The following is a 12725-nucleotide window of genomic DNA, read 5'->3' as shown; positions in this document are numbered from 1 at the left end:
ACATCGCAGTTCACATTGATCTTCGAGTCTAGGTTTCGGCGAAAATACCAGATTTCCACCGCTCATTATCTCAGCTAGGCGGCACGTAGGGACATCGCGGTTGTTTTATATGCAACAAGGTAAGACAGCTAATCAATAATACTGCAAAAGGATTGTCAAAATAAAAACGCGGAAAGTTTATTAATTTCGACTAATACTGCCAGCATTGGTTTCAGCATTTTACCCTTGTACGCTCTCCCTTCTTTATCTGCCTCTTGATGTAACGTATCGCCACTGCCAGTGGCATGTGTTGGGCAGGTTTTGCCTGCGTTAATTGTTACAGTGCAGCTCTCTATTGCCAATTTCAGCCTGTAGGGCGCCTGGTAGCGTAAATGGATGAGTGCTTACCTATTCTGCTCTTGGCAAATAGTTTGTTGCCTACTACGTACGATGAGAGCTTCCATCTTTACATCTGAATACACTTAACGTATGCGCGCAATCTCGTGGCCCAACTTTCATAACGATCCCAACGAACATTCCTTTGAGAAGGTTCCTGATACCATCCCTGTGCATTCCACTGTTTCGGCGTGTATGTGAACACATTTGGGACTAACAGGATTTACTAGAATCCCACCACTCCACCACAGAGTCACCGCAGTAGACGTTAGATGAGCGCTGTCGCTCCGCGGCACTTGTTGAATATAAGAAATCTATTTCACAAAAGTATGTATTTAATCATAAATCACCTGTGCATGCAGGGAGCTGCAAAATTGCTGCTCGAGACTGGGAAACATCCTGGCGAACTAAAGGACGAGGTGTGCTCGCCAGGAGGCACCACCATCGCGGCCATACACCAGCTGGAGCGGGCAGGACTACGAGCTGCACTTATGGATGCCGTCGAGACATCAACACTAAAATCGCGAGAGATAGGCGGGCACTATTAGGAGCGGTAATGTTGCTAAGGTGATTGTAGGTGTGGTTCTAATATAGTTAATTATGATCTGTGGAGAAAAATAGTGAATATGGTGTCGGCACACGATGTAGCAATAAACTTGCACTTGTGGTAGTCTTTATCGTGTCACTTACGCATCTCAAAGCGCCAGCGTTGAGAATTGGTGCTCCATCACTTTTGTTGTGTAATGTTGTTGAACACAATGATGGATAAAGTGCCATCCAAATGCAAGCTGACACCGTTTATTTTGTGGTTATGGTTGTATCAAGATAATTTGAGGCGAATCTCTCTTCCCCCACCCCATATTCAAGCAAAATACTCATTTAGCCTGTTAGTCAGTAATATCTAATAAATGTTCTAGTGGCAATTCTTGTGCAATACGTACAGACAAGTTAAACAAAAATTCCCAACCAGAATAAAGTTCCTTTTATTACGCCTTTAATTTGGTTTGCCATAAGGTGCTAGATCTGTTTTGTAAGACTAAGCAAGGGAATCATAACCAGTTAAAAAAAATTCCATGGTTAATTTCATGGTTATGCAAGAATATGCACCTTTGAAATTTTACTTGCCGTTTTGTTGCATTTACCCTAGATATGTACTGTTTAAAAAATAAAGCCAATGAGCAGAAAACGAAATAGGAAGGTCCTGTAAAGACAGACATTTATTTTTCTCTTGAAAAATATAAATAAAGCTGTGATGAAATTATTAAAATTGCGATAGCCTCCTATGAATTGTAAGTGACTTATCTATCGCACAGACGGTACACACTTATATAACAATATATCGTACAATGTGTCACAATGAACAACTGCTACATTTTACATGCTTTTCTCACTCGCGTACTAACAGCACACAAGTTGACATTACAAGGATTTATACTATTATAGTGATTTAATATAACAATGATTCACATTGCTCTGGCCTACATGTGAAGAACCAAAATATTCTCTTGGTGTGATTACAATGCAATTGTATATTATTACAAACTTAAATGTGACTGTACTAGAGTTATCAGCACAGGTGGAGAAACTGAAAATAATTGCTAAATGTCAATCAGCACAATCGCTTTTTCTGACTTGGTAAACTGCACACTTTGATATAAAATCTCGACAGACATAAACAGCCCCTGTATTTATAACAGACAGCAATTTTATTTTACATTCACAAGACAAAATGCAGAGCCAAATACCAACTGGAATACATTAAATATTCTGCGGGGCACAGTACAAACAGATAATCATGCAAGTTTTTTACAATCACAATAGTGGCATATAGACCAAAATACATTCATTCATTTCCCAACTGTGTCTCTGTTAACTGTACATGACTTGCATCTAGTGGATGTGGAATTTCGAGACTCACGTTATATCATCATTTTCAGTTGTGGTTCTTGAGAAAAAAACTCTTGGTAAAACTAGAAAGGGCAGTTGTCGCCAACTACATGTATCCCCCGTGTTCTCCCCAAATGCTGTAAGTATACCAAGTTGGCTAGCGCTAGGTCAATTAGGGGCCGAGTTATAGAGCGGAAGGGAAATATGATCAAGGTCAAATAAAGGTCGTAGTGACCTGGTTTTGGTACGGACACACCTTCTCCCCAAGATGTGTAAGTATAGCAAGTTTGGTAGGCGCTAGGTCAATTAGGGGCCGAGTTATAGAGCGGAAGAAAATATGATCAAGGTAAGGTCAAATAAAGGTCGTAGTGACCTGGTTTTGGTAGCGCTAGCCGTCAATTAGGGGCCGATTAGAGAGCGCGAAGAGAAAATATGATCAAGGTCAAATAAAGGTCGCCATGACCTGGTTTTGGTACGCTGCTCACCTTCTCCCCAAGATGTGTAAGATACCAAGTTTGGTAGCGCTAGGTCAATTAGGGGCCCGAGTTATAGAGCGAAGGGAAATATGATCAAGGTCAAATAAAGGTCGCAAGGACCTGGTTTTGGTACCTGCACACCCCCTTCCCAAGATGTGTAAGTATACCAAGCTTTCTGTAGCGCTAGGTCAATTAGGGGTCCGAGTTAGAGAGCGGAAGGAAAATATGATCAAGGTCAAATAAAGGTCGCCATGACCTGGTTTTGGTACGCTGCTCACCTTCTCAAAGATCCACCCCACAATGTGCAAGTATACCAAGTTTGGTAGCGCTAGGTCAATTAGGGGTCCGAGTTAGAGAGCGGAAGGGAAATATGATCAAGGACAACGTAAAGGTCAAATAAAGGTCGCAGTGACCTGGTTTTGGTACGCTGCTCACCTTCTCAAAGATCCACCCCACAATGTGCAAGTATACCAAGTTTGGTAGCGCTAGGTCAATTAGGGGTCCGAGTTAGAGAGCGGAAGGGAAATATGATCAAGGACAACGTAAAGGTCAAATAAAGGTCGCAGTGACCTGGTTTTGGTACTCTGCACACCTTCTCACCAAGATGTGTAAGTATACCAAGTTTGGTCACGCTAGGTCAATTAGGGGTCGAGTTATAGAGCGGAAGAGAAATTCTCTGCGGCAGACAGAGCGGCGGCGGCGGCTGGGGAGACATGAAGCCATAGTAGCCCCGCCGACTTCGTCGCGGGGGATACAATAACTGGGCAAAAATTCATCTGCAAATCAGTAGATGTAGGGATGATGAACCATGTCAAAACAGAAAACGATGTTCCTGTTTCTTTCTTTCACAAAAACTTAAACATGCAAAACGTACACTATTTACATGGCATGCAGTAGACAATACTGCATCCTCTAAACACTAGAATCTCACACTATATTTTATGCTAATACTTTGTGGAAATTCGTTCCCTTTGTCAATGTGATGTCATCATAGTTATCTGTTTGCTCAACCTCAATTGCTCCTTGCTTTTTCAACACTAATACCATGTAGAATCTGGATGCTGCTTGCTTTCTTGTGTTTTTTCTGGTCATCTCAACAAAACTGACAGCATCCTGAAACAAAAAAGAGGATTCTTTCATTACATTCATATATATATATATATATATATATATACCCGAAGTAGATAATAGGGTCCTATTGTCTACTTCTGATATATACACTACTGTACATAACCTTTCACCATCATCCCCTACAAAAAAGATTTTAGGAAAAATATGGTACCAATAAAAATACTAATAACATTATCATCTCATGCTATAACTGGCTAATGAGTTAATACTCTTCATTATACAGAATACCTAATGCTGACCTTTTTTAAACTGCATTTTATGTTCAATTTTAACAGGTAATGTTTCAACCACATACTGCATAACAAAGTTGGATTTTAAGTTCCCAATCATTTTACATAAAGTCACACCACATTTTCAAAAGCTTTTCATTCTGTCATTAATAACTGATAGCTTTTACTTTTAGAACACATAAACACAGGCACAGGTAACCAGAAGAAGTATTGAGCTTATCCCACCCACACCCACATTTCTGAACATGGTCAAGATCCAACATTGAACAACTCATTTTATGCTACAGACACTGTACCATGATCCACTACCATCAGATTGGGTTGCGTATATTAGATAAGGCCAAGCCAGTTGGTCAACGCAGTGACAATAAACTATTGCCAGCATATCAGTTTTGCTTTTTTACTTACCTTTTTCTTAATGCATCGCATTCAGCGATTTAGTGACACTGCTCGCACATTGGGCTACTATGCTAATGCAGCTTAAAAGCATAATAGGCCCATTGATTATGCAATGTTGACGAATGCTACAGTAACTGGCACCTTGTGTAGTTAATAAGTACATAACCTTACATCCAAATGCGTATTAGCTTGTCCAATATCACTGCTGGTTACATTACAAACAAGACTTGAAATCGGTTGTTGATATTTATCAACGTATCATTTACGTGCTGTAAATGTCATACAGAAGTCAAGCGATGATGTAAAACATTTGTTTGGCCCGTATGTTTTGGACGCCAGATGAAATGGAGGTGCCAGTGGTGTTCCGTGTTTCGTACGTGGATTCCACGTTCATTACAATTATCGCTAGCGTGCTAGCTGAGCGCAATACAGCGGCAAGAGCTTTCAAGCAGCTCAACGGTAACAGCTGGAGTGTGTGGAGATACTGCATGAACGAATGCATGCGTGCGAAAATGTCCGGTACACTATAATCTGTAACACACCCGCTTCGGCGGCTGCGGTTTGAAACTGTAAACAACTGATGAATTTATTTGACCTGGTTGATGGTTCTTAGTAACCAGCAGTGATATTGGACAAGCTAATACATGTAATACGCGTTTGGATGCAAGGTTATGTACTTATAAACTGCACAAGGTGCCAGTTACTCTAGCATTCGTCAACTTTGCATAATCAATGGGCCTATTATGCCGTTAAGGAGGACACTACGTATGGTGCTCACCTGAGATTTAAGAGCTCGCTGAAGAGTATAGAGCATCTGCTGAGACCTCTTGTTCCACCGCCGCTCCTCAAACTGTTCCTCTGCCTCACCCTCCATCTGCACCACCTCTCCTGCATCTTCACCCTGCTAACGAAGGAGCAGTCAGCAACGGTATGTCTCTCTCATCCATGTATCGTTAAAATGTTAGTTAGCGCACAAACATAGATCAACAAACATCAATCATCACATAAAACCGTTTTTAAAACGCAATACTGCAGCACTCTGCAAAATTTGAAATTTACGTAATACCTTTTAATATGCAGTATGAACCAGGCATGATTATTAAATTGTGCACTTAGGAAACTATCTTTCTACGTTTATCAATGGCACTAGACATGTTCCTCGCTTCTTTATGACTATACGACTTCAAAAATGAAGTACGATTACAGGCAATCCTGATTACATACACATAAATATGTACAGCGTGAAAACAAAGGAACCGGCCATTCAATCGGATACATTACGGCTACCAACAGCTGCACCCGTGACACATCGCTACAAATCTACATACCTACTACGATATATAATTGAACAGTGGGCCTGGGTAGGTACTACGGGGATATTTCCCACGGCTTAGGCATAGTTTTCCGTTACCCTACCTGAACACGCAGCTGCCGTACTGACCTCGACACACACGACACACCGATTTCGTACAAGTGCGTACCTGCTGTTGGGCGGGCGACAACACCTTCTCCTCGAGTTCGCGCTCCTCCGGTAGTTCCTCGATCGGGCCAGGTGTGAACGGCGTGACGGGGCCCGGCGTGTACGGATCGTAGTCGAGCGGCGGCTGGTTCTCCTGGTTCTCGTCTGGCTGCACGATCGGCACCATGTCTGGCTGCACGATCGGCACCATGTCTGGCTGCACGATCGGCACCATGTCTGGCTGCACGATCGGCACCATGTCTGGGTGCGCCGCCAGCAGCGCGCTCTCCTCCTTGGTCATCTCCGTGGCAACGGGCGGCTCCACCTCCAACCGTGACTCCGGCTCTTGCACGACGAGAGACTCCTCTGCAGAGGGAACTGTCAAGTGAGATTGTGTCGCGCGTGCGCTAGCAGTGGTTACGCGGTTTACGTAGCTCTAAGGCTCCGATTACTAGAAGTTTGTTGGTTATTTACTGACTGTGTGTTTGTATGCCTGTCCCCTTTCCCAGACTGTTTGGCTCTGTGTCTGCTGATTTCTGTGTGTGTACTCTTATGCGTGTCTCTCACTGTCTATCTATCTGTCACGAGGTTGATTCTACAATAATTAAACAACAACGACATCACAGTTCTACGTTACACTACTATTAAAATGAGAGCAACACGCGTAAGCCATAAGCGTAGCAGCTCCAGCAGCAGGACCAACCTTTGCGCGTCTCCTCGACTTCGCGGTGTACCTCCGGCTCGTCCAGCTCCAGTCTGTCCTCGGCAGGGATCTGATCAAACTCATCCTCGACCACGGGTCTCGTGACCAGGTTGTTTGTGAACAGCTGCAATGTATGCCAATCACATCGCACTCAGATTACTTACACAACAAATGAATATAGTGCTCCCGTAGTTTAAGAGTCCAGCCCCTTGAACGGATTTTGGATTGAAGAGACCATAAAGCACAAATATCGTGAGAAGAACACCTTTTCAACAAAATGAAATTTAGATAGCTGTTGTATTCTCATTAACATCCATTGTTTACTCATTTAGTTTGTCTTTCTGTTGATTTAATTTAGCCTGTCGGCTATTTTTTCCTTCGTTTTCCCTTGTTCCTCCCTACAATTATTTAATAGACAATCACCATTAATGGACCCATCCATTATCAATCCATTAAAAATGGGAAGGGCCATACAAACATGTGCAAATTAGTCCTATAGACAGTTGAATTCAGCTGTTCCTCAAAATCTAACAACGCAAACGCCATATTATCACAGGGGTAGAAATTAACTTTTGAACACGGGAGTCCAACGGACTTCCCTACCCTCAAAAAGAGGGAGTCCGCAGCACAATGAGGGAGCCCGCAGTCTGAAGTTCAAAATTAAAGATATTAACAATAACACATGTGCTTATTTTTAAGATTCATGCCGTTGCACGTCGGCCAAATTTTCTTTGGACTTTTACTGGAAAAATACGGTAAATCCGCGAGGCTGTGCTCTGGAACGAACTAGTTAGAATGGCAGAATTTTCAGGGAGTCACACAGACTCCTGCATATGTCAAATCAGGGAGTCCGAGAGTATATCAGGGAGTATTTGACTCTGGACTCCCGTTAATTTCGCACCCTGTTATCACAACAAGGGTATATACCATGCACATATACTACCACGACCGGCTTTAAAAAATCCAAAGACGATTAGTTCTCCATACACCTAGACACTAATACGTAACACCGCTTTGCAATCATCAGCATCTCGTAACACAATACGTGGCCACAGATATTTCGGCATCGGTGCTGCCAGTGATTGTAACTTACTCGGGATAACACACGTGCATGAAGCGCCCTTCCCGGTAAAGCGAACAGCTTCTCCACACCGCCAGTCTCTTTCCAGTGCATTAGCTTCTTAGTAGGCGGTGCCAGGTCAAGGGTTGTGATGATATCACTCGTGTCAGACAACTGAGCTCGCATGTCGTCGCCGTCGATGCCCTTGATTTCGTCAATGATCAGTTTCCGCTTTCTCTTCACTCGAACTCTCTCGTTGCCTGCAACGAGTAGTCGATAACATTGGGGTCACACTACGAAGGTGAAATCATGTACAAATTCATTTATGTGTAACCCTAACTATAACGCTCTATGGGTAACCCATCAGAATGAACCATACAATAATATTTCACACCAATTACCCAGATTGTTTGTGGAATCAAGTGGTTCTAATGTGAATGCCTCCTCTTCATTCTGTATGAGAGTAGTCTGATCTCCATGTTCCTCCGCTGCCGCCAATTCTTCCTCCGGCGGCTCTTCTAATACTGGCGCTGGGTGTAGCGCTTCCCCATCTGTTGAGTTACCATCATCTGCAGCTGTAGCAAGGGTTCGGGTTAAGCGATGCGCTTCAGACGTAGAACTAAGTATGTACACACAACACTAACCATTTCTAAACACGGTTCACACAACACTTGTACGAGGTACGAGGTAAAATCAATGGCTTTATCATTGCTTTCAATATTGCTATATTTTTAGAAATTAAATGGCTACTACATCTCAATGGAATATTTGCTGCTAGGCTAATATCATATACCACTTGCTAACAAACACAGGCAGGCAAGCAGATGCAAGCATACACACGCACATACATATACAGCACATCGGCTTAGTTTCTCACCTGCTGGAGCCCCGTAACTCTCAGCATCGGACTCGAACCCGCCTCCTACATCCCCGCCGTCAGAACTTGCAGCATCACCAGCACCACCCTGATCCTCTTCCATCGGAGCGTCATCAAATAGGCCGCCACCCTCCTCCATAAAATTTGCATCGCCTAAACACAGAAAAAGAAATGTCATTAAAAAATACAACGTGCAGCATGACAGTCACATTTAACTCTCTGCTTCCATAAAAATAACAACCATAATTCAAAGACTACTATCACACTAGCCTTTACTTTAATTAAACACATACAAGAAACTTCACTAAAAACAGAAAAGCAGAAATGGAAAAGTTGATATCACCTTGATCCAAGTCAAAATTTAAATCAACTGCTAAGTTTTTTATTAAAATTATCTATGTACACAGGATTACACAGATTTCTTAACAAACTAAACAATCATCCGGGAGGAATAAATGGTCCTGCTACACAATCATTCTTCGACACATACCCAGTAGGCCCTCTCCCACTGCTCCTCCAAAACCATCATCTTGCAATGGCTTGTCGAAATCCATTTCCATTTGCTTATCAAGTGATGCATCGGTAACATCTTTCTTAGGAGGCTGAAATGTGATGCAGAATCAAGGTTTACAGTTTGAGTCACGTGTGGCATCCTATAGTAAACAAACCTACAATATATCGATAACCTAATGTATATCAAATACGTGACCTTGATCAAACAGCAGCAAACATGACTGATTGTTCTTGTGCTGTTACATACATTGTTTGCTAGGATAAGGTGTAGTGAGTAACTTGGGGACATTTGATGAAACACCAGTAGTTACTGCTAGTATGTGACGTACTGGCTGTTCCTCCAGCAGCAGGTTAGAAGCATCAGCAGTGTTGAGTAATGTCTGGTCAAGGTGAGAACTTTCACGTAGCATTTCTCTGTCGTCAAACCCCATGTCACCTGCAAGTAACGACAGGTGTTTAAAAATGACAGAAATGTTTATCACAACACTAAGACAAGTGTATTAGTTATTAGTGACACTTGCCGTTCATTATTACGTGTGAGATATTGAATGAAACAATTGCATATAAGTGCTATTATACATATAACATCCACATACCAAAGCCATCATCTCCGACCAATGTTATGTTACCATAGTCCTCTCTAATCGTAATCTCTTCAGCTCTGCTCTGGTTTAGGTTAAACTGTGGTTGTACATCAATATCACTGCGAAATCAAAAAATTGATATGAATTCATGACTTGTATCCTCACTCTCATGTAGGTAGGAAACAACCACGTTTAAATAGTTGCCATAGTTCTTCTCTGTCAAGGCTGTTCAGATTTACTGAAGAAACATAATGAAAGCAGGAATAGAAATGAGTTCAGATGTATTTTTACCTAGACAGGTCTCTAAAAAAAAAAGAAAACGGCTACTTTTTGTGAACTCACATCCAAAATTGATGTGACAATTATTAAGCATTAGGTTAACCAGGGAAAATGATGAGCAAGGTCCCCAATAGATAATTATGGTCAAAGGTTTCCATGTTTTTTTGCACTTTTGGTGTTTCTAAAGGTTAAACAGCGTAACTGCAAAATACTGAGATAATATGTGATAAAAGTTTTGATTTTTAATTTTTTTATCAGGAAAGTGTAGATGCAATATGGACACTCTAAACAAGCTGAAACTGAAAGTATATACCTAAACAGTTTGCTGTGAGATTTTGGTAATTTAATTAATACTGCTTGAAATACCTAGTAAACTTGCAATATATACTTGACATCAAGTCATGGTATCAAATTAGAGATAAAATTTGCAAGCTAAGTCTCAGTGTAATTGAGATAAATAAATTATTCGTGTTCACCACTCACCAATAGTTTCAACTAAGCACTACCACAATAATGCATTGGATACTGGCTTTTTGCCCTGATCACTAGCAATGACAATCTGCCTAATGGTTTTCAGTCACACGAGTTCATTTACTAATGCTGCCTAACCCGAGACATGGGCATATATGACGACACTGCCACTCACGTCAGATCTGCCATGGTGCTGTCAAAGTCATGGAAGACCTCAGGGAGGGTGATTGCTGCAATATTAGCCTCTCGATTCTCTTCTGGTAGATCTACGGCTCCAGGTCGAAATGCCATCTTAATTTTAACAAATGCCTCGTTGCAATCAGCAAGTAAGTACTTGGCCTTACGAGAGTATATCCGCACAACTCCCAGAAGAAGGTGCCCTGACGTACGCAGAGCCATTTTTACCTACAAGTGATAGAGAAAAAGGTGTATATTACATATATACTTGCCATTATACATATATCTCCACATGAATAAGAGGTTTACAGGGGTAGAAATATAGAGAGAAAAAAGATGGTCCACAGGACCACCTAGTTTGAAATTTAGATGGTCCTCCTAAATTTCAAATTGATCTCTAAAAGTAATGCGACTTGCAAGCGTAAGAAAGAGATTTTACACGGTGATAAAATGGTTTAATTATTCACCTACAATGAATGTATCAAACGTTACAGTAATTGTTTATTCACTTTAATAGTATATTGGAACGTGGAAAATTACCGTAAAATGGGACCAAAATATTCAATGTTCCGTCGGACCATTGACTTTGAAAATCTGATGGTCCTCCTGATTATTTGATGGCCCCGGACTATTGGACCATCGCTTATTTCTATTGACATAAGTTGGTTTACCTTTGGCTGAATGATGTTATCAACACTCTGTTCCAGGTTAGTTTCAAAAACATGTGCTTTGGTCAACTTCTTGTCCCAGTGTGCAGCGAGCCACACACGAGCAAGAGGACCTTTCTTACTCAGCACATAATGTGCATAAAACATTGTGACTGGTCAAATATCACTACCTGAAATAAAGGTGTAGACAATTTCTTTAAGATGTTCAGTGAGCATGTAATGATACATAATAATATATACGTGTAAGTGCTATCAATTCCAATTTCGTTTCATCAAACCATAGGCCTACCTATCAGTAACTGTATCAGTATCACTAACTAGTATCAGTAACTTGAGTAAGCGACAGATATTTACGTGTCTCCAGCTGAGCCCGTAGTTCTTACAGATATTCAACTGAATTAAATCGAAAGTACAAGACAGTCATACTGGGATTTACTTCACAACGTGAAGGAAGACTAGAACCTTACTAGGACCTTAGTATTGGTAGGGGTAATTTGAGTTTGAATTTACATTGCGCTGTCGGCCTAAATTACGGCACATTTCTGTTTTTCCAATGGCAGTTTAGACTTTTTCGCGTATATTTTCAGATACATCCTGCAACTTGAAAACCAAAACAAACTTAGGAAAGTAATTATAAATATAGATGTAATTCATAGTAAGTTTATCTTTGTGAAATGCGTTTCGCTCCTAAGTAACATTATCTTTTAAACATTGGACAGAAAAATTCGTTAGATGTCACTGTGCGCCCAGTGCCATGGCATTTGCAAGTTTACATGTAAACAGAGACAAGCGGTTAGGGAGCAGCGTTACATACGTGCCGTGCATTTCATTCACTTTCTATTCTTACAAGCGACCGAACATTTCCAAATAAAAACTAATCATACTGTACTACAAATCTCAAAGAAGGAAATGTGCGACTTTACTTATAATACTTACCAGAAATGTTGTGTACGTCGCTGTGAATTCTTCAGTCAAAAATGTTTCACGGGTACAATAAGATGGCGTCTAGTGTTTTTGGCGCCTAGCCCAAGCCGACCGATTTACCTAGCATTCTTTGATGTTGCGCGGAAGAAAAGTAGTGCGATTGCGACCAGAGTTCGGATAAGTTTGTATATATCAATATAGATGAGTCAGTGACTGTCAGTCAATACATTATCGGTGGTAAATGTGATGCATTTACCATTTAAACACAAATAATGACTCGTGCTAGAGTTGGTTCTGTTCAGTAACAATACCAAACTAGGTGACCAATATCCAAACTACTACAGTACCTACCAAAAGTATCAAAAGTGATGGTATAATTTAATTAATTTTGCTATTGCTCGATCCTTACTAAGAATATAGAAATTTTAATCATCGCTGCGGGAATTAAGCCTGACTGTAATTGATATAGGTGTACCCTTATAGCTGCTCTCCGATATTGCTACTCCTGAATA

The 12725-nt window shown here is 41.1% G+C and overlaps 2 protein-coding genes across 5 annotated transcripts in view; one reads left to right on the top strand and one right to left on the bottom strand.

Annotated features, from left to right (window-relative positions):
* Positions 1-1683, top strand: part of LOC106813314 (pyrroline-5-carboxylate reductase 2-like) — an 11917-nt gene extending 10234 nt beyond the window's left edge. For all 3 annotated transcript variants that reach the window (XM_014817426.1, XM_014817424.1, XM_014817425.1), the window contains exon 6: positions 738-1683. In XM_014817426.1, coding sequence (XP_014672912.1) covers positions 738-923 — 186 coding nt within the window. In that variant the 3' untranslated portion in view covers positions 924-1683. The remainder of the gene's footprint in view (positions 1-737) is intronic.
* Positions 1684-3363: 1680 nt separating this feature from the next.
* On the bottom strand, positions 3364-12328 carry LOC106813305 (double-strand-break repair protein rad21 homolog). Of its 2 annotated transcripts, none has more exons than XM_014817410.1 (13): positions 12226-12328; positions 11293-11459; positions 10620-10849; positions 9707-9813; positions 9440-9546; positions 9088-9199; positions 8598-8750; positions 8122-8295; positions 7754-7980; positions 6661-6784; positions 5980-6323; positions 5277-5402; positions 3364-3851 (listed from the first exon to the last, which is right to left on the bottom strand). In XM_014817410.1, exons 2-13 carry the CDS (start codon positions 11434-11436, stop codon positions 3678-3680), a joined length of 2022 nt encoding a protein of 673 aa, XP_014672896.1. In that variant the 5' UTR covers positions 11437-11459; positions 12226-12328; the 3' UTR covers positions 3364-3677. The 2 variants fall into 2 exon arrangements, with proteins under 2 accessions (XP_014672896.1, XP_014672897.1); XM_014817411.1 differs by having other exon boundaries at positions 5277-5399.
* Positions 12329-12725: the final 397 nt, after the last annotated feature.

This window comes from Priapulus caudatus, unplaced genomic scaffold (genome assembly GCF_000485595.1).
Source record: "Priapulus caudatus unplaced genomic scaffold, Priapulus_caudatus-5.0.1 Scaffold754, whole genome shotgun sequence".
Classification (NCBI taxonomy): Eukaryota; Metazoa; Priapulida; class Priapulimorpha; order Priapulimorphida; family Priapulidae; genus Priapulus; species Priapulus caudatus.
Note: the sequence above shows the minus strand (reverse complement) of the source record. Positions and strands in the feature narration are given on the sequence as shown.

Coding starts and splice junctions, on each gene's coding strand:
- LOC106813305 (XM_014817410.1), bottom strand. CDS start 11,436: ATGTTTTATGCACATTATGTGCTGAGTAAGAAAGGTCCTCTTGCTCGT. Junction 9,200..9,439: donor TGCTGCTGGAGGAACAGCCA/GTACGTCACATA, acceptor ATCACATTTCAG/CCTCCTAAGAAAGATGTTAC. Junction 5,403..5,979: donor TGTCGCCCGCCCAACAGCAG/GTACGCACTTGT, acceptor CTCCTTCGTTAG/CAGGGTGAAGATGCAGGAGA.